Source organism: Labeo rohita, unplaced genomic scaffold (assembly GCF_022985175.1).
Source record: "Labeo rohita strain BAU-BD-2019 unplaced genomic scaffold, IGBB_LRoh.1.0 scaffold_883, whole genome shotgun sequence".
NCBI lineage: Eukaryota > Metazoa > Chordata > Actinopteri > Cypriniformes > Cyprinidae > Labeo > Labeo rohita.
In genome coordinates, this window is record NW_026129836.1 from 9,857 (window position 1) to 30,125 (window position 20,269).

The following is a 20,269-nucleotide window of genomic DNA, read 5'->3' on the forward strand; positions in this document are numbered from 1 at the left end:
CCCGACGTTCTCTAGTGGGCCCTGTGCTCACTGCCCGGCACTGTGGGGTTCGATTGGCATCTATCATGGAACACCAGAATTGGCAGGTCCACCACTGGCACCCTGGGCTTTTCACAGATTGACAGCAGGTTTACCCTGAGTGTGAAAGGGTCTGGAAAAGCCATGGAGAACATTATGCTGCCTGTAACATTGTTCAGCATGATTGGTTTGGTGGTGGGTCAGTGATGGTCTGGGGAGGCATATCCATGGAAGGGTGCACAGACCACTAAAGGCTAGACCAGGGGTTCTCAACGCTGGCCCGCAAGATCCATTTTTCTGAAGAGTTTAGCTCCAACCTCCCCATTAAAATCTGATGCTTTTTCAAAGTGTTCCTTTAATTTTTTTTTGAGCAGTGTATTTTTATATTCTTAATGTTCAGTTCAAGTTTTATACTTTGAAACTTTTAAACTACTGCTAAAATGTACACCTTGTATTTTATCTAAATATCCTTATTAAATATTTATAAGCTATTTAAATGTAAAACTATGAGGTGTGTCCAGAAAGTAATGAGAATTAAGTTCCTGCGCTCGAGAAGGGCTCTGTGAAGAGAGAAGCTGGCCAAGATCACTTGGGGTGGGGTGCCAGGTATATGTTAGAACACTGATCAGTTGCATTCCAGCCCTGTCAGAGTCAAGACATTGTTTTTTGTTCAAGTGTTTCATATTTAGAAAAATGCAAGCGAGTTGGAACAGCAGTATGTGGGTAAATTTTGTAAAAGAGCATCAGAAACTTTGGAAATGGTGAGGAAGGCTCAGGGAGAAGCTGCGCTATTATCTGCATCATGACAACACAAATTTAAGATGTTGCTATGATTGATTAGTCAGAGATGTGACCTTTCTTTACTATACATAATATAGTAAAGCTGTGTAGATAGATAGATATACTTTACTGTCAAACTTTAAGTCTGAAATTTTTCTTGCATAACAGTATGTTTGTTACACACTCTTTACAAACACAATTCACAAACATAAACACAACAAATACAATATAATACAAAAAAAAAAATCCTGTTGTTTTCATTTTATGTGGACCTTGTTCAGTTCTAGGACAGCCTACACTGTAAAAAACAATTTGCTGAGTCAACTTAAAATAATTTGTAACCTGGCTGCCTTAAAATTTTAAGTTCAGTCAACTCAAAAAAAACTCAACTCAACTCAACTTGAAATGTTAAATTATAGTAAGTGACAACTTATATTGATATTATAGATATTTGATTTGAATCAACTTAAAATTTTAAGGCAGCTGGGTTACCCATCTGTTATGTTTAGCAAACACAAATATCTAAGTTGTTACTTAGTACAACTTAACATTTCAAGTTGACTGAACTTTTGAAATTTTAAGGCAGCAGGGTAACAAATTATTTTAAGCTGACTCAACAAATTGTTTTTTATTTTTTACAGTGTAATGTACAAAGGAATGTTTTAAAGTGTTTGCACTTATGCACTTATTGTACATTGTTGCTATTCTATAAAATAGATGTACTGGTAATAAATGACATACATCATGAAACTTTGATACATTTTTCTCAATTTACAGATATTGTTATATGTCGTGGATGATTTTCTTGCAATATATCGTCTGTCACAGAATCACTGGTATTGTGATATATTGTTATTGTGGGCAAAATATTGTCAACTGTCAATATCACAAGTTAACCTGTGATTCATACCCCTAATATAAAATAGCTTTTAAATATCAAACATGGAAATTTCATGTTAACATTTGGTTAATGTCCAAAACATCATTAGCACATTAAATGTTATTTTTACACAGGTCAAGAGAAGGTTACAAAAATATTCTGTTGCATTGAATATTGTAGAGCACAGTGGCCTCCATAATTCTTAAATGTAAGAAGTTTAGAACAACAAGCAGTCTTCGGAGGGCTGGTCATCTGGCCTAATTGAGTGATCAGTTGAGAAAGGCCTTGGTCACTCTTTGCCTTACCAAGAACCTGACAGTTACTCTGGTTGAGCTCCAGAAATAACTTAAATTCTGCAAGACTTCTAAAGGATCCTCATACTCTGATAAACAATTTTTTCTGGTCTGATGAACCCAAATTCCAAGGCATGATGTCTGGAAGAAACTAGTTTCTGCTAATCAAACACACCTGAACCAGCTAATCAAGGTCTTACTAGGTATACCTGAAACTAACAGGCAGGTGTGTTGAGAAAAGTTGGAGGTAAACTCTGCACTAAACACTGGTGTAGAAAAACAGCTTATCGGAACAAAATACAGATGTATGCTTAATGAAAACCTGCTCAAGCGCTCAGGACCTCAGACTAGGCCACATGTTCACCTTCCAGCACACAGCGAAGACAATGTCAGAGTGGCTTAGAGATGACTCTGAGAATGTCCTTTAATCGCCCAGACAAAACTCACACTTGAACCCAATCAGTTGTCTGTGGAGAAAAATATTCAGTGCTGTTCAATGACTGTTTCCATCCAACCCGACATCTTAAAACAATCAACAAAGATGAATGGCAGGAAATCCACAAGTCTAAAAGACTTGAGACTGTAATCCCTGCAGAAAAGTGGTTCCATAAAGTACTAAAAAATTAATTTTAATAAGGTAAATTAAAAGCATGTTAGCATACAGAAAACAACACAAAAACACAAATGGGTCTGAATAGTGTCTGAATGCAGTGTAGACGGCTTTATGCCATTTATTAATTTCAACGCATTGTCCTTAATCAAATAAATCAGCAAAAACTCTATACATTTAAAATCACAGGGCATCTACCAAAACTGCTTAATATTTTAATTTATAGCCAAGAAGACGGGTGTGGCCACATACATTCATATGAACATAACAAAAGAAAATAAAAAGCTTCAAGTTAAGGTTTAAAGAGGAGATGAATGCAAATTAACTATCTGAACAAGACCATAATCATGGTGGATTCTTGTAGGAACATGGAGCATCTGAATTTGGGGACTCTTTTAAAACTCTGTCCACAAAAACAACAAGAATAGGGTCTTCCATATTTATGATTTTCCATATGCATCTGAAAATGATTTTTTTTGAGACACTAATTTAACATAATTAAATCTGCTTAATCCAGAATAAACACACAGGCAACTTTAGAAATCGCTCCTTTTGGTAAACCTCTTTTCACACTTGTAATTTTGTAATTTCTGTCCATAAGGAGTTTGCAAACAACTTTGCATGTCTCTATAATATGTGAACTCCTTTCACACAGAAGATACTTAAAGACTCTCTCCACTGTGAATCCTCATGTGGTCATTAAAAGCTCCTCTAAATCTAAAACTCTTTCCACACAGCCCGCATACAAATGGTTTCTCTCCAGTGTGAATTCTAATGTGGGCATTAAGACTTCCTTTTTCAGTGAAACTCTTTCCACACTGTTGGCAGATGTGAGGCTTCTCTCCAGTGTGAATTCTCATGTGGACTGTCATGTTTACTTTCCGACTGAAACTTTTTCCACAATGTTGGCAGGTGAATGGGTTTTCTCCAGTGTGAATCCTCATGTGATTAATAAGGTGCGCTTTTTGACTGATTTTCTTTCCACAGTGCTGGCAAGTAAACAGCTTCTCTCCTGTGTGCACTCTCATGTGCCTTTTAAGACTTGCTTGTCGACTGAAACTATTTCCACATTGTTGGCACATGTAAGGTTTCTCTCCTGTGTGAACTCTCATGTGGATTTTAAGGCTTGCCTGGCGATTGAAACTATTTCCACACTGTTGGCACATGTAAGGCTTTTCTCCTGTGTGAACTCGCATGTGGACTTTAAGACTTCCTTTTTGAGTATAACTCTTTCCACACTGTTGGCAGGTGAAAGGACTTTTAGTTCCAGTTTTTTGTGACAAAGTATTTTCAGTCTGTGAGCAACTAAAAGATTTTCTCCTGTTGTGAAAGCATGTTTTTTCATAGCAATCTTCATGTTCTTTCTCTTCTTTCAGTTCTTGATTCTCCTCCTTCAGCACCATTGGGTCTAAGGTGAAAAAAGACAAATAACCCTAGTTTAAATGGCACAAAGCAACAAATATAAAACATTTTTATATGTAAAGCATAAAAACCAACCACACGTATTCTAGCTCATACATGCACTAAGTTGCTCTCAGAAACATTTCTCAGTATTTTCCTGCAAAGGTCCGTTCCAATCCTTATTAAACACACCTGTCTATAATTTTCAAGCAATCCTGAAGACTTGCGTTAGATTTGTTCAGGTGTGTTTGATTATGACTTCATCAAACCCAAGTATTATTTTCAATCACAGACAGTTTTATGGAAATTGCTGACTAATGCCTAAAACTTGCAAAGCAGTTCATCCAGGTCAGTAACAAATGCATAGTGTGTGTTAAAGACACAATCTGCGAGAAGAACTGATTCCTGTGAGATATTTGGCATACTACTGTGGTCTTGTGATGTTCTGGGGTGGAAGCCCTGGTGTCACAGACAAGGCTTAAGCCTAGTCCAAGACTAAAATGAAAGTCTGAGCTGTTTCAGCTGAAATGAACTTGTACTGACTGATCTTAAAATACACTGATGCTTTTGTTTTGTCTCAAGACTGATACCAGCAATGTTTTTTTTTTCCAAGGCACATTTATAAAATTACTTAAATGTCCTAATTGAACTATGGCCCAATCCTGGCTTAGTCTGAGAACTAGCTGCGAAACTAAGGCCCAAATTTTGCCCCTCACAACCATTGACTTGGGAGGGAGTAACACAAGAATTTAAATGACCTAAATGCTGGTTTATACTCGCTGTGTCAACATGAGCTTTATTACATGGCATATCCAAGTCTATTTAAGTAGACTGTTTTTTTATTATTGTATATAAAGTTTAATAGTTAAAATGGTAATTCATTTATAAAGGATTTAACACTATTAACGGAGAACTCCATTTTCAAAACAACAATTTTCAAATAATTTACTTACCCCCTTGTCATCCAAGATGTTCATGTCTTTCTGTCTTCAGTCGTAAAGAAATTATGTTTTTGAGGAAAACATTTCAGGATTTTTCTCCATATAATGGACTTCATTGGCGCCCCGAATTTGAACTTCCAAAATGCAGTTTAAATGCAGCTTCACAGGGCTCTAAATGATCCCAGCCGAGAAAGAAGGATCTTATCTAGTGAAACGATTGGTCATTGTTTACGAAAAATAAAAATGTGTATACTTTAAGCACAAAAGCTCGCCGTAGCACAGGCTCTGGGATGCATGTCCACAGGTCGTTCTTGAACGATTCGTTCATTTTGAATGAATCTTTAATGTGACTCGGGAAGATGTGACAAGGAGTTATCTCGGGGAGTGATTCGTTCATGCCCAACATCAAAGGTCCAAGTCGGTAAAATGATCCAAACTTCCCATCACTACTACGGGGTCTGTGGTTCCGCCTACATCCCGAGTGACCTTTCGACGTGATTCAGTAGTACGTGAACGCACTTCCAGAGCCTGTGCTACACAAGCTTTTGTGCTTAAAAAGTATACCAATGTTTATTTTAAGAAAAAAAATGACAGATCGTTTCGCTAGATAATACCCTTCTTCCTCGGCTGGGATCGTTTAGAGTCCTTTGGGGCTGCATTTAAACTACATTTTGGAAGTTCAAAATCAGGGCACCAGTGAAGTCCATTATATGGAGAAAAATCCTGAAACGCTTTCCTCAAAAAACATAATTTTTTCACGACTGAAGACAGAAAGACATGAACATCTTGGATGACAAGGGGGTGAGTAAATTATTTGTGAAAAGTTGTTTTTTTTTACATATTGTCTGATGAGAAATAAAAACCAAAAGTCTGTTTGTTTAGTTTTATACATGCTATTTCCATATATATAAATTGTTCAAATATCATAATAATCTCACAGTTTACTGGGCATTACATTAATTCTTTGATTTCTTTGTAGAGCAAGTATAAATTGATCCACAACCTGATCAATTTATACATAATGAAAGTCATTCATCCAGCAACTTCGTGCTCAAACGACTATACTTCTTATCACTTCTTCTTGATATCATGAAACAACTGTTTTTATTTTATGAGCCAATTCATTTGTTCATTATCACGTTAATGGCAAAAAAACCTGTCTACATAACTGATATGTTACGATCATTTAGGTCAATAGTTCCCAACCCTGTTCTTGGAGTCCCAACACTGCACATTCAGTATGTATCACTAATCAAACACCCTATATGCTGGAGGTGGACATTTCAATGAGGATCAAATGAGTGAGATCAGCTTTGACAATAAAAACCAACCTGTTTGTTCCTCAGAATCTTCAAGTTTGACTGTGAATGTTTCTTCAATCTTCATCTCTTCACTCTCCTCTTTAATATACGCCATCTTTATAATAGTGTGTCACATGGATCTCAGTTGATTCACCAGGAGTTTTTCTGTGTGTCTGGACACTTTGTCCTGTTCAACATTAAGAGAAAGAAAAATAAACACAAAACTAAATCTCTGGGTGTGTCTCAATCAGCTCCCTAGTTTAGCAGTCAGCACACTGGTAGAGAAGTCAGTCAGAGTGAGTTTTAACAGCCTGTCAAATCACCTGATTTGACAAAAACAAAACAAACAACAAAAAAAGTACAAACTGATGAAAGAACGCAAATTATACAGATATTTAATGCTTTGATACGATTTCTATTTGCCATTTATTATTTTTTGTAGATTAAGATTAATAGATTCCACTTTCATGAAAACATTGGTTTGTAAAAGTCATTACACATTTGTGTTTGTTGTTGCATTTACACGGTTTTGAGCAGCAGGTGTCGTCAGCGAGCAGCGATTCGAGCGATTCAAAACAGTGAATTGTTTAGGGATGTAACCGATTCAACGGACTCGAAAAAGCTCTCATCATTACTTTCCAGTTACTATGTATTTATAATGAACTGATTCACGATATAGGGAGCGAAATGAGACGCACCTTTTCTGTTAACTTACACAAAATAAACGAGAAAATGAATGTTAACATCTAATAATAATTTAATCATTTTACATTGTTTATAATAATTTAAAGGGTTTAAGGATTTTTTAAACATACCTTTCTTCAGCCAAATCACAGATGAAGGAGCATGGCGCTGCGTTATGACGTCATATCACCACACCAAAATAAAAGTCTTGCTAAAAATCATAGCAATTAACATACAGAAAACACATTCAAATTATGTGGTAAAGGATTAAGGCTAGGAATGAATTGTAGATTCCCAGAGCAATTAATACCACTCCGTAGAATAACACATACACAGTAAAAATGAGTAAGTCTGTTCTATCATGTTTGGATGGAAAGGATAATATGGTCTGTCTTATATGTAATATTCTGTCATATAAGGAATTTTGTTGAGATATGTTTGAAGATTTTTGCAGTATAAAAGAATATGGCTCATTGATTTAAAATGTAGTGAAAAAAAATTAAATAGTGATTATATAAATAAGGTTTTATACATAAAGGCACATCTATATGTCTTTATTTATACCCAACCAATCAAATGAAGATGCATAGTTAATTAATATTCAGTCAGGAGATTTCTGAATTTCATTCTGTACCTTCAGATGATGTTTAAGCCACTCTGTGTAGATTTGTTTCTCCATACCAGTCCCAGTCTCACCATCATAATAATGCTCCTTAAAAAAGCTGGAAAAAGAAAACTAGCCTATAACTTACATCTTTGAATCTAACCATTGAATTAAAGTTGAAAAGTTACTTGTCAACCAGAGCTTTCCTCCTGCAGAGTTTAGCTGCAACCTAATCAAACACACCTGAACATGCTAATGAATGTCTTCAGGATCATTACAAAATTGCAGGTAGGTGAGTTTGATCAGGGTTAGACCTAAACTCTGTAGTGCATTATTGGCCCCTAGGGCAAGAGTTGAGGAACCCTGGTAAAAAAAAATAACTAAAATCACACCTCTCAGTCATCTGCATGCATCGGTAGCAACTAAAATATCATTTAGCATTCTCAGCAAAGTAGGCCTAGTGCTATGAATAAACTTACAAACCATATTTCTGAAAATTTTCAGTCAGGTTTTATTTAGAAAGGACTATGTAAAGGAATCTGTTCTCTATAGTTAAGTGGAATGCTACTGGACTCCCATAAGAAATGCGCATAGGAGACAGATGATTGTCCAACTGTTTATCTCTTCAAGATGTGTTACTTGACACTGTCCAGCATTGTACAGTCATTAAGATAACACAGGTGGCAAAATGTGGTTTCTGAAATAAATACGATATCAGAATCCGTCAGTACACAGTAAACATAAACATTCACCTCAGTATAAATCTTCTCTAAACGTTAATATTAAATACAACACAATGAATGGCGTTTAACATTTCCACTTAAATCACACGTTCGACACATTCTATATGAACTGAACTACAATATGGACCGATGACATCAATCAGACATGCAGCGGCAACATTATCACAATATAAAAAGAAAGATTAATTAGCGTACATTCATGCACGCACATTTACCGCTTGTAGAAAACAGCGGCAGAGAATGAAACTGAAAGTAAACCGGAACCACGCTGGTGGATCTGCCGTCAGAGCTCTGTCAAGCACGACTAGGTCACATGCACATTAACAAGACTACCCTTACAAAACGAAATAGAAATTTACTGTACTTGACCCAACACAACCCTTTATAGTACCATGGAGATTAAAACGGGATTTAAAACAGACGCGGATTACTGCAAAAGACAATTATTTTGGTCAAAATTAGATCGTAGCCTTAGAAAATCAGTAGAAAGGTAAATGCCATTTAAATTTTAAAATGAATATATTTTGCTTTAGGAGTGTGTGAATACAAATGTGAAATGGTAAGTGTCACCGTGTCACCTTTTGTCTTTTCTGTTCATTTCTTTATTTGGTGTCTGTGTTCCTGCCAATACCTGAGTTAAATGTGAATTCAGTGGCTAAAGATGAGACTTTCCCTGATCTCTCTGATAATCAGTGCTATAGTTAAACTGGATTAGAGTTGCTGAAAATCTTGGCAAATTCCTGTAACTGCTGAAATTCCAAATAAAGCTGAAATGTGATTTATTTTGTATATGTTCTGGGGAGATTGGAATAAAATGAATGCATTGACATACAATTTTAGTTTCAGTTTCTAAATTAAATAGTTAAATTCAGGTTTGATCTACAATTTTTTTATTAATTTGTAATATTCATAAGTTCTTCCCCCTCCAGTAATTTGAATATCAAGATATTGGAATTTATTCTTGATTGAGAATATCACATGCTCTGTAATTTCTCATGAATTGAAAGCACGTTACAGTTTCTTACATTTAGATATAAGAGTACATTTACAGCTCAATGGAATTGATAGCTTTGGGATTTTGATAGCTCTGCAATTCCTAGTATGTCTTATTATTTATATTTGTTTTCTGGTGAAAAAATGAATGCGTTAGATAACAAGACTTTTATTTTGTTTGTGAAATATGTTGTCACAAGGCGGTGCCGCGCTCCTGCATCTATGATTCGGCTGAAGAAAGGTGTGTTTTGAACCCTTTAAAGTGTGTATATCAACACAACACGTTTAGATAATGTTATATAAAAATTGTGAAATTGATCATTACCGAATAAAACGCTAAAAAATTTTATCCGGTGATATTAATTAAGGTTATTTTGTGTAAGTTAAGTGCACTGCTTTATATCGTTAATCAGGTTATAAACACGAATTCATTCATTTGCAAGTAGTGATGGAGAAGCGGAGCTTTACAAACTCCACCTGCGTTCAAAAGCTGCGAATTCTCGAGGTCGTATTTGCCGGCTGCATACGTCATTAAGGATGTCTTATTTAAGAAACCATAATAAAATCGACTGTTATTCATTGTGAGGTGTAAATTCATTGAGCTGTTATTCATTCGAGGTCGTATTTGCCGGCTGCATACGTCATTAAGGATGTCTTATTTAAGAAACCATAATAAAATCGACTGTTATTCATTGTGAGGTGTAAATTCATTGAGCTGTTATTCATTCGAGGTCGTATTTGCCGGCTGCATACGTCATTAAGGATGTCTTATTTAAGAAACCATAATAAAATCGACTGTTATTCATTGTGAGGTGTAAAATAGGGTAGTTTCTTTTTTACTTTGCAATTTAACGGTTACTTTTCTTAAATGAGACTTACCCGAGTCAACTAAATCAATTGATTCGCAAAATGATTCACTGTTTTGAACGACACCTGCTGCTCAAAAGCAGTGTAAATGCAAGATCAACAAACACAAACATGTATAATGACAACTTTTACATACCAACTGCAAATGTTTTTATCAAAGTGTAATCTAGTTAAATATAACCTACAAATCAGTAAATACTAAATATAACAAGTTACATTGAAATGTGAACATTCTATATATTTGGTGTCTTTTCATTCATTTGAGGGTTTACTAGGTTGCTGACTACTGAAATACTGAGCTGATTAAGATGCCCAGAGATTTAGTTTGCATTTATATATTGCTTTTTATTAATTATTCTCATCTTCAACAGGACAAAGTGTCCAAAAAAACGGAAATAAAAACTCCTGGTGAAGTAACTGAGATCCACATGATACACTATTATGAAGATGGCGTTTGTTAAAGAGGAGAGCGAAGACTTCAGGATTGAAGAAGTATTCAGCATTAAACATGAAGATACTGAGGAACAAACAGGTTGGTTTTCGCTCTCAAATCTGAACTCAGATGATCTTTATTAAGGCTCCTTAGGAATGAATGATTTTCTTTAAGAGGTTTATAAGACATAGAGCGGGTCACCTCATGTGGACAGTAGGCTTTTTGGTGTGCCATATGTCCCGCAAATAATTGCAGTCAGCAGGGGTGCACAAGAAGTTTTTCAGCCTGGTCCTCATAAGAGCACCTTGAGATTTAGTTGGTCCTCACACTGCACAATGAAATAGTGTGACCAATGAAATAAAACTGAAAAAATAATTTAATAATAGTGATAATTTTATTGCACTTTATTTAATTTTTTAAAAAAATAAAGCAATAAACAAAATAATAAATATGATAACTGTTATATTTTCAAATAAAAAGTACTAAATGAAAATTGAATTATTTACTTAATCACCAGAAAGTGAAACTGAATTTGTATTTAGCATGATAATTTAATAGAAACACTGTAACTAATTAAAATGCTAAACTTTTTTATTCACAAAGCAGCTACAGAAAATGAGCAAAGAACATTTAGGTCTGATTTCAAAGACAAGGCTTAGACTAAACCAGGATTAGGCCATAGTTCAATTAGGATATTTAAGTAATTTTTTTTATAAACGTGCTTTCATAAACATTACTGGTGTCCATCTTGAGACAGAACTATGGCACTGATATATTTTAAGATCAATCAGTGCAAGTTCCTTTCAGTTGAAACAGCTCAAACTTATGTTTTAGTCTGGGTCTAGGTTTAAGCCTTGTCTGTGGAACCAAAAAAATCTAACTTAAGTCTAGCGTGAGTATTATAATCAGTAAAGCTTTCTACACTGTATAATGAATAAATCTTCATTGTTACACAACTGTTGATACACAATACTATCATCTATTGGCACTGCACTAATATATATATTTTTTGGAAACATGCTTTTGATGTCAGAATCTCAATTTAACAGGCAACTGTTCCTTCAGTATTTTAGTTAGTATAGGATGTAGCAACAATGTTGCTGGCTCTGATTTTGATGCTTTCAGGTTAGTTTTGATGTCTGTTGCTTTGTACCATTATGCTGGTGTTAATTTGTATTTGTCTTTTTCACTTTAGACATGATGGCAGTGAAAGAAGAGAGTCAAGAAATTAAAGCAGAGGAAAAATCCACAAAGACAGAAAAGACTTCCTCAGGAAAGAGTGTTCAAGAATGTCTTGAGCCTTACATATGTGGACAGTGTGGAAAGAGTTTCAGATGTAAAAAACACATTTAGCAGCACGTGAAAGTTCACTCAAAAAAGATCATATGTCATCAGTGCAAAATGACTTTCCCAGACAGGAAACAGCTTAAGGAACATGTCAAAACTCACATTGGAAAAACGCCTTACATGTGCATTTACTGTGGAAAGAGTTGCTTAAAAGAAGTACACCTCACGGTTCACTTAAGAGTTCACACCAGAGAGAAGCCTTTCACCTGCAAACAGTGTGGAAAGAGATTCGCTCAAAAAACAAACATTAAAGTCCACATGAGAACTCACACTGGAGAGAGACCTTTTGTTTGCCCTCAGTGTGGAAAGAGTTTTAGACGTAAAGAAACCCTTAATGACCACAAGAGAGTTCACACTGGAGAGAAGCCTTTCACCTGCACTCATTGTGGAAAGAGTTTTGCTAAAAACCAAAACCTTAAAGTCCACATAAGACTTCACACTGGAGAAAGACCTTACAAATGTCTTCGGTGTGAGGAGAGTTTCATCTATCGAAGAGACCTGAACGATCATTTGCGAACTCATTCTAGAAGGCAAGTGCAGAGTTCCTCAACGTAGTATGAGGGTTACAGAATACAGTGATTTTAGAAATAACATGCATATTCAGTTTTTTGTTGTTGTTATTGTTAAACATATTTCTGTTGTTACTGCTAATAAAATCCCTTATTTTCATCTTTACAATAATACCAACATTGTGTAGTGTGAAAATTTAGTTAGAATAGTGGCAGCAGCATTTTACATCCTGCATAGAAGTTACAACTTAACAAGACCTCTGGAAGACAACCACTGGCAGGGCCAAAATGATGTCCAAGGTGGCAATGAACCCTGGATGTCATCCCAAAATTTTATTCACTAATGGTAGTTTTATGCTGATTGACATCTCATTTCACCTCTTGTTGAAAGAACATTATTATCCCAGGGTGGAAAATCACATTCAGCAACGTCTGAAGTATGTTTTTTTACACACAGCAATCTTATTGGACAACGACAGTCCATGATTACAACACTTGTGCGTCTGTAAGTGTATGTCATTAACTTCTTTGTCTGAAGGAGACATTTGCAACATTTTTTTTCTGACATATCTTCTATGAACTGAAGTGTCCCCATTGTTTCCTTGTGTTAAAGAAGTCACTTTCAGAACAAAAAAGTTAAGGGTATAAAATTTAAAGATTATTTAGTCACCCCATTGTCATTCAAGATGTTCATGTTTTTCTTTCTTCAGTCGTAAAGAAATTTATGGTTTTTGATGAAGACATTTTAGGATTTCTCTCTATATAGTAAAGTTCAATGGTGCCTGTGAGTTTGAACTTCCAAAATGCAGTTTAAATGCAGCTTCAAAAGGCTTTAAATGATCCCAGTCAATGAAGAAGGGTCTTATCTAGCAAAACAACTGGTTATTTCCTAAAATAAATTACAGTTTATATTCTTTTTAACCTCAAATGCTCATCTTGTCTAGCTCTGTGTGTACTCTGTGTATTCCGGTTCAATACAGTTAGGGTATGTCGAAAAACGCCCATCTCATTTTCTCCTCCAGCTTAAAAATCATCCTGCATCGCAGCTGAAGTACCGACCTAGTGTTTACAAAGTGAACGTGCAAAGAAGATCAGACACCCTTTACAAAAAAGGAAAAACAGCGAAGTAGGATGATTTTGATGTTGGCGAAGAAAATGCGATGGGAGTTTTTCAACATAACCTAACTGTCTTGAATCAGAATACAGGTAATTTGAGCTACAGTCGTTCATCTGTTGGATTGGGCTACACAGGCCAGCCTTCGCTCCCCTTGTGCATCAATGATCCTTGGCCACCCATGACCCTGAGACCCATGGCCGGTTTTCACTGTTCCTTCCTTGCACCACTTTTGATAGATACTGAACTCCGCAGACCAGGAATGACACACAAGAGCTGCAGGTTTGGAGATAGTCTGACCCAGTCATTTAACATCACAATTTGGCACTTGCCAAAACTCACTCAAATCCTTAGGCTTGCCTGTTTTTCCTGCTTCTAACACATCAACTCTGAGGACAAACGATGTGCTTATATATTGCCCTCCGAAGGGCACTTCAGAGTGAGAATAATCGTGGCCACCATATTGAAGGGAGGTTACAAACCAAAACTTGCCACTTCAAAGTGCCCTTCGGAATGAAGGATTTCGAAGGGTACAACTAATGGACACTTCGGGCCCCCATAATATTTTGCACGGGGAGATTGTTTGGCATTACAGAATGGGTACAACAGAAGTGCATTTTCTTATTATCTATCTATGACTGTCTATGACTATCATCATTCCTGCAAAAACAGAAAAAGTAATGACAATCATCTGTGTGCACAAATGGACAGATTGTGTGTATTTTACAGAGCATCAATTAATAAAATTATTTACATGCCATATCATTCTTGTGGATTTACATTATTACACAATAATGCACGTTTAAAAATATATCACCATTTTGTTTCATCTTTACAAGACGCAAAGTATAATTTCACATGTATTATTATTATTATTTTCATGTTTATTACTTATAATACATACATTCCTGCTCAAAGCCAATAGAACCCATCACAAACCTTATTATTAATAGCACGTTATAGTAAACGTAACTTCAAATATCCACATTGTTTATATTACGAAAAAACACTGATTCATATATCAATTATATACTAACATGTGAACTCTGGTTTATAAACTACTAATTTTTTTAACACATTATTTTTACATTTTAATCTGATTTAAATCTGGTTTAAGTTGTTTCTGCACCCAAACATTACATTTTTGCCTTTCATTAGTAGTTAATACTTTCAGCACATAATTTTTCATCATGTATTTAAATATGTATTTAATCCAGAATTCAACTCTGAATTCCTCTGAATGTATATATGATTTTGAACGATACTTTTATTTTGGTCTGGTGATGTGACGTCGTAAGTCTGGGCCGCGCTCCTGCATCTGTTGTGATTCGGCTGAAGAAAGGTTTGTGTTTTTAAGCCTTTAAGTCGACACAACGTTAAGGCAGTTGCATAGTTTTTACAAGCGATGTAAAATAGACTAATTATTATTGAATGTAATATTGTAATGCTTTAGCTAACATTTATGAACGTCATTTTGTGTGAGTAATGGGCATCTGCACATAAGTAGCAGAAACGGTGCGTCTCCTTTTGCTCCTATATCGCGAATCACTTCATCATAAACACGAATTCAGTCACTGGCAAGTCGTGATGCAGACACGGAGCTTTTCGAAACTACGAGTCAATTGAATCATTTGTTAAGATTCTCTGTTTCGAAGCGCTCAAATTACCACGCAATGACGACACCTGCTGCTCAAAACAGTGTAAATGCAACGAGAACAACAAACCAACTGCAAATGTTTCTAGTAATATTAAATGTGATCTACAAAGCAGTCAATGCTAAATATAAATCATAAGTAAATGTATGTATAATTTGTAGTGCTAAGTTTTTAGATTTTTGTTTGTTTAAATCAGGCAATTTAGTCTATTATTTATCATTGTCCACTGTTCTAGGCAGCTGATTGTGTTGCACCCAGAATAATATACTCTGTTAATTATCCTAAACAGGACGAAGTGTCCAAACACACAGAAAAACTCCAAGATTCAAGTGACACGCTATTATAAAGATGGCGTCTATTAAAGAGGAGAGTGAAGACAAGAAGTTTGAAGAAGCATTCAGAGTCAAACATGAAGATACTGAGGAACAAACAGGTTGGTTTTCATTCTTAAAGCTGAACTCACTCATTTGATCCTCATTAAAATGTCCAGCTCTACAGAATGAATTACATTTTTGAAAAAGGTCATATGAGCGTTATAATTAAAAGTGGTTCTTCATTGAAAAATTAAGAAAAACTTTACTTTTACTTATGTACAAATCTAGTAAAAACATTTTAAGTTAAGTCATGAAATATGAGCAACAAACTTTTTACATTTGTTGTATGTAAGTGATAACCCCCCCCATTCTTCACGTTGAGACCCAAAACATAAATCTCTCATAAAGACTCTCCATGGATCTTCAGTAACAGGTTGTAGGATCTCAGAGTGAATCGGACAGTAATAATGTGAGAAGAATGGAAAACCAAGATTATTGGTCAAAAAGATGATGCCTATAACTATCACAAGTAAAATCATAGGTTTATAGGTGTGTTTGTGAATGTTAATTCGTGACTCAAATGTTAATGTAAATAATTTCTCGGTAGAATGTATCAATTTCTCATCATAGAAATCATGTCTAAACTAATATTCTGTGAGAGTGGGAAAGTTAAAAACCCATGTGACTAAAAGACAACATGTGAATTTATCTGTGGTGAGGAGAAATGCCCTGAGCTAAAGCAATGTCTAACAGGTCAAAGCCCCTTTAGGGATGTGTCTAACAGTGAGTTTAAAAATTCATGATATTAAACATTTTGCTGCTTTTTCAATTTTTGAGCGTTCTTTCAGTGTGCTTGCAGGTGTACTATTTGCTTGCCACTAATCTACATCATAAAGAGATAAGCTAACTGGTCTTGTCTTCTTTCTTTTTTGTTTTAATTTGTTTCTTTTCTGTTTTGCCTCAAAGTCGTGTCTCTGTTGCAGAGCATTCAGTTAATCGTTGGCTGATTCATTTGATCAGCTGTAAAACAGTGATTCTTTTACAATTCCCTTTCAAATCTAATAATTAATTCCACCAAGCTAAATGTGCCTGTTCCCCTTACAACACAGTAAAATGCTGTACATGGTAAATGGCAAAGGAATTCCCAAAATGCATTGTTTTTTATAATATGGAAAACAGCGTGAGGTTTACATGCATTTCTTTTTTTTCACTATAGACCCAACACCACTGAAAGAGGAGAGTCAAGAACTGAATGAAATGGAAGAGAATGATCAGCATGAGAAACTTCATGATCTCATCAATGGAAAAAAATCCACAAAGGCTGAAAAGTCTTCATCACGAAAAAGAGCCCAGAAGACCAAATCTAACACTTGCCATCAGTGTGGAAAGAGTTTTCGTGAAAAAAGAATCCTTGAAGACCACATGAGAATTCACACTGGAGAAAGGCCTTTCAGTTGTCCTCAGTGTGGAAAGAGTTTCAGTCAAACAGGGAACCTTGTAAGGCACATGAGAATCCACACTGGGGATAAACCCTACATTTGCCTACAGTGTGGAAAGAGTTTCAAAGATGCAGGGAGCCTTATAAGCCATATGAGAATCCACACTGGAGAGAAGCCTTTCACTTGTCAACAGTGTGGAAAGAGTTTCACTCAATCAGGGAACCTTATGAGCCACATGAGAGTCCACACTGGGGATAAACCCTATGCATGCCAACAGTGTGGAAAGTGTTTCACTAAAAAGTCAAACATTAAAAAACACATGAGAATTCACACTGGAGAAAACCTTCACACGTGTGATCAGTGTAGGAAAAGTTTCACCCATAAAGCAAGCTTCAAGAGACACATGAGAGGTCACACTGGAGAAAATCGTCATACCTGCAAACTTTGTGGGAAGACCTTTACACGAAAAGCATCTATTAAGATTCACATGGTCATACACACTGGAGAGAAACTGTTCACATGTGATCATTGTGGAAAGCGCTTTGGACGTAGAGCAAACCTTAATAAGCATTTGAGGATTCACGTCAAGAAAGAACTGTTATAGATGTTGTCAGTATGAGTTTCACGGACAGGAAAATTCTTAGGGATCATGGAATCACTGGGAAGAAGTGTGCCATCACTAGCTACGTTTACATACACCAAACAGTCCATTAGTAATCTGAAAAGCCATTATGTAAACACCTCAATCAGTCTGACTGAGATTGATCCAAATGAAATTTTGAATTTTGAAAAATTGTGATTTGTTACATGTTATATTTCCAAAGACACCGTAAAATAGAGTGTTGGTGTTATTTTAACATAAGTTAATAAAATAGCACTGCTACTGTTATCTACAACTTGGTGACAGTGTTAAATCGTCGTGTTAGTGTTCTTTTCACATTAACCCAAACAGGCATTAATCAGTGCCACATCTCCATGAATTGCTCATTGCATCTGTTTAACTAAACTGCAAATTTCTCTGAATAATATTATTCTGAATGAAATACATGGAAAGTAGCCTTCTCATAATATGAAGCTTTATTTGTAAAAATTATGACACATTTCTGTAGCTCTCATTGGTTTTAAATTGTAATTTTGTCTGCATCGCCCATGAAATTAGTCATAGCCCACAGTTCAGCAGTGGACATGCATTTATTGCATGAATAAAGCAAGATGTGAAATGTCTCAAATACATGTGCACAGTTAAGCTGATGATGCTTGCTTTAACTGTATGCTTTGCACAAAATTAACAACTGTACACTGAATCAAAATAACCAGAACATGATCAACAACAACACATTATAAAAGTTTGTGGGTGCCTCTGAAACAGAAGACTGCATCCTCAAACAACAAGCTCAGTACCAGCTCATTTCATTCAGTTCCCAATGCCTTAGAATTGATAAATGGATTATTTTTGGAATCTATTCCCAGCCCTATTTATAACCCCGCCATGATTGAGCAAAAGAAGGTTGACATTTGTTGGTTAACATACAGGTGCATCTTAATAAATTAGAATGTTGTGGAAAAGTTCATTCATTTCAGTAATTCAACTCAAATTGTGAAACTTGTGTATTAAATAAATTCAATGCACGCAGACTGAAGAAGTTTAAGTCTTTGGTTCTTTTAACTGTGATGATTTTGACTCACATTTAACAAAAACCCACCAATTCACAACAAATTAAAATACTTCATAAGACCAATAATCATTTTTTTAGTGAATTGTTGGCCTTCTAGAAAGTACTGGAAAGTTCATTTACTGTATATGTACTCAATACTTGGTAGGGGCTCCTTTTGCTTTAATTACTGGCTCAATTCGGTGTGGCATGGAGGTGATCAGTCTGTGGCACTGCTGAGGTGACAGTGGCCTTCAGCTCATCTGCATTTTTTGGTCTCTTGTTTCTCATTTTTCTCTTGACAATACCCCATAGATTCTCTGTGGGGTTCAGGTCTGGTGAGTTTGCTGGCCAGTCAAGCACACCAACACCATGGTCATTTAACCAACTTTTGGTACTTTTGGTGCTTTTGGCAGTGTGGGCAGGTGCCAAATCCTGCTGGAAAATGAAATCAGCATCTTTAAAAAGCTGGTCAGCAAAAGGAAGCATGACGTGCTTTGGTAAACTTCATTACCAGAGTTTCTTGGTAAACGGATGCAGTGACTTTGGTTTTCAAAAAAACACAGTGGACCAACACTAGCAGATGACATTGCACCGCAAATCATCACAGACTGTAGAAACTTCACACTGAACTTGAAGCAACTTGGGCTATGAGCTTCTCCACCCTTCCTCCAAACTCTAGGACCTTGGTTTCCAAATGAAATACAAAACTCTCATCTGAAAAGAGGACTTTGGACCACTGGGCAACAGTCCATTTTAGCCCAGGTAAGACGCTTCTGACGTTGTCTGTGGTTCAGGAGTGACTTAACAAGAGGAATATGACAATTATAGCCAAATTCCTTGACATGTCTATGTGTGGTGGCTTTTGATGCCTTGACCTCAGCCTCAGTCCATTCCTTGTGAAGTTCACCCAAATTCTTAAATCGATTTTGCTTGACAAGCCTCTCAAGGCTGCGGTTTTCTCGGTTGGTTGTGCATCTTTTTCTTCCACACTTTTTCCTTCCACGCAACTTTCTGTTAACATGCTTGGATACAGCACTCTGAACAGCCAGCTTCTTTGGCAATGAATGTTGTTTGTGGCTTACCCTTCTTGTGAAGGGTGTCAATGATTGTCTTCTGGACAACTGTAAGATCAGCAGTCTTCCCCATGATTGTGTAGCCTAGTGAACCAAACTGAGAGACCATTTTAAAAGCACAGGAAAGCTTTGCAGGTATTTTGAGTTGATTAGCTGATTGGCATGTCACCATATTCTAATTTGTTAGTTGTGAGCCAAAATCATCACAATTAAAAGAACCAAAGACTTAAATTTCTTCAGTCTGCATGCATTGAATTTATTTAATACACAAGTTTCACAATTTGAGTTGAATAACTAAAATAAATTAACTTTTCCATGACATTCTAATTTGAGATGCACCTGAATATTTCAATCATGACAACTCAGTTTTGTTTTATTACAAATTTAAAGTGCTATTTTTCAGTTAATGATACGAAAGTCTTCATCTTTATAACAGAAGATACAATACAATACAATCTTTAAGAGCACAACCTTCATATTTATAATCAATTGTCACCTTAAAAATAATGCTTACGAGCCTAAACTAAAGCAAATATTGTCACTATGTCCTCCATATGTAAAAAACTGTATGTTCTGTTCAATTGAAATTAGCGCCAGTGTTGAGAACCTGTCTTG

At 35.8% G+C, this 20,269-nt stretch overlaps 2 protein-coding genes and 1 long non-coding RNA gene across 6 annotated transcripts; 2 read left to right on the plus strand and 1 right to left on the minus strand.

Annotated features, from left to right (window-relative positions):
• Positions 1-2,703: 2,703 nt before the first annotated feature.
• Positions 2,704-8,494, minus strand: LOC127162311 (gastrula zinc finger protein XlCGF8.2DB). Of its 4 annotated transcripts, XM_051105098.1 has the most exons (5): positions 8,451-8,494; positions 7,543-7,630; positions 7,040-7,119; positions 6,255-6,411; positions 2,704-3,989 (listed from the first exon to the last, which is right to left on the minus strand). In XM_051105098.1, the coding sequence occupies exons 4-5, from the start codon at positions 6,337-6,339 to the stop codon at positions 3,244-3,246; spliced, it is 831 nt and encodes a 276-aa protein (XP_050961055.1). In that variant the 5' UTR covers positions 6,340-6,411; positions 7,040-7,119; positions 7,543-7,630; positions 8,451-8,494; the 3' UTR covers positions 2,704-3,243. The 4 variants fall into 4 exon arrangements, with proteins under 4 accessions (XP_050961055.1, XP_050961054.1, XP_050961056.1 ...); XM_051105097.1 differs by lacking the exon at positions 8,451-8,494 and having other exon boundaries at positions 7,543-7,730; XM_051105099.1 differs by lacking the exons at positions 7,040-7,119; positions 8,451-8,494 and having other exon boundaries at positions 7,543-7,708.
• A 153-nt stretch (positions 8,495-8,647) lies between these two features.
• LOC127162312 (uncharacterized) lies at positions 8,648-12,578 on the plus strand. The gene is made up of 4 exons (XR_007827299.1): positions 8,648-8,814; positions 9,449-9,489; positions 10,487-10,647; positions 11,744-12,578. It is a non-coding gene; the product is annotated as an uncharacterized LOC127162312 (long non-coding RNA).
• Positions 12,579-14,804: 2,226 nt separating this feature from the next.
• On the plus strand, positions 14,805-18,510 carry LOC127162310 (gastrula zinc finger protein XlCGF8.2DB). Its single transcript, XM_051105096.1, has 3 exons — positions 14,805-14,860; positions 15,463-15,606; positions 16,704-18,510. The coding sequence occupies exons 2-3, from the start codon at positions 15,522-15,524 to the stop codon at positions 17,528-17,530; spliced, it is 912 nt and encodes a 303-aa protein (XP_050961053.1). The 5' UTR covers positions 14,805-14,860; positions 15,463-15,521; the 3' UTR covers positions 17,531-18,510.
• Positions 18,511-20,269: the final 1,759 nt, after the last annotated feature.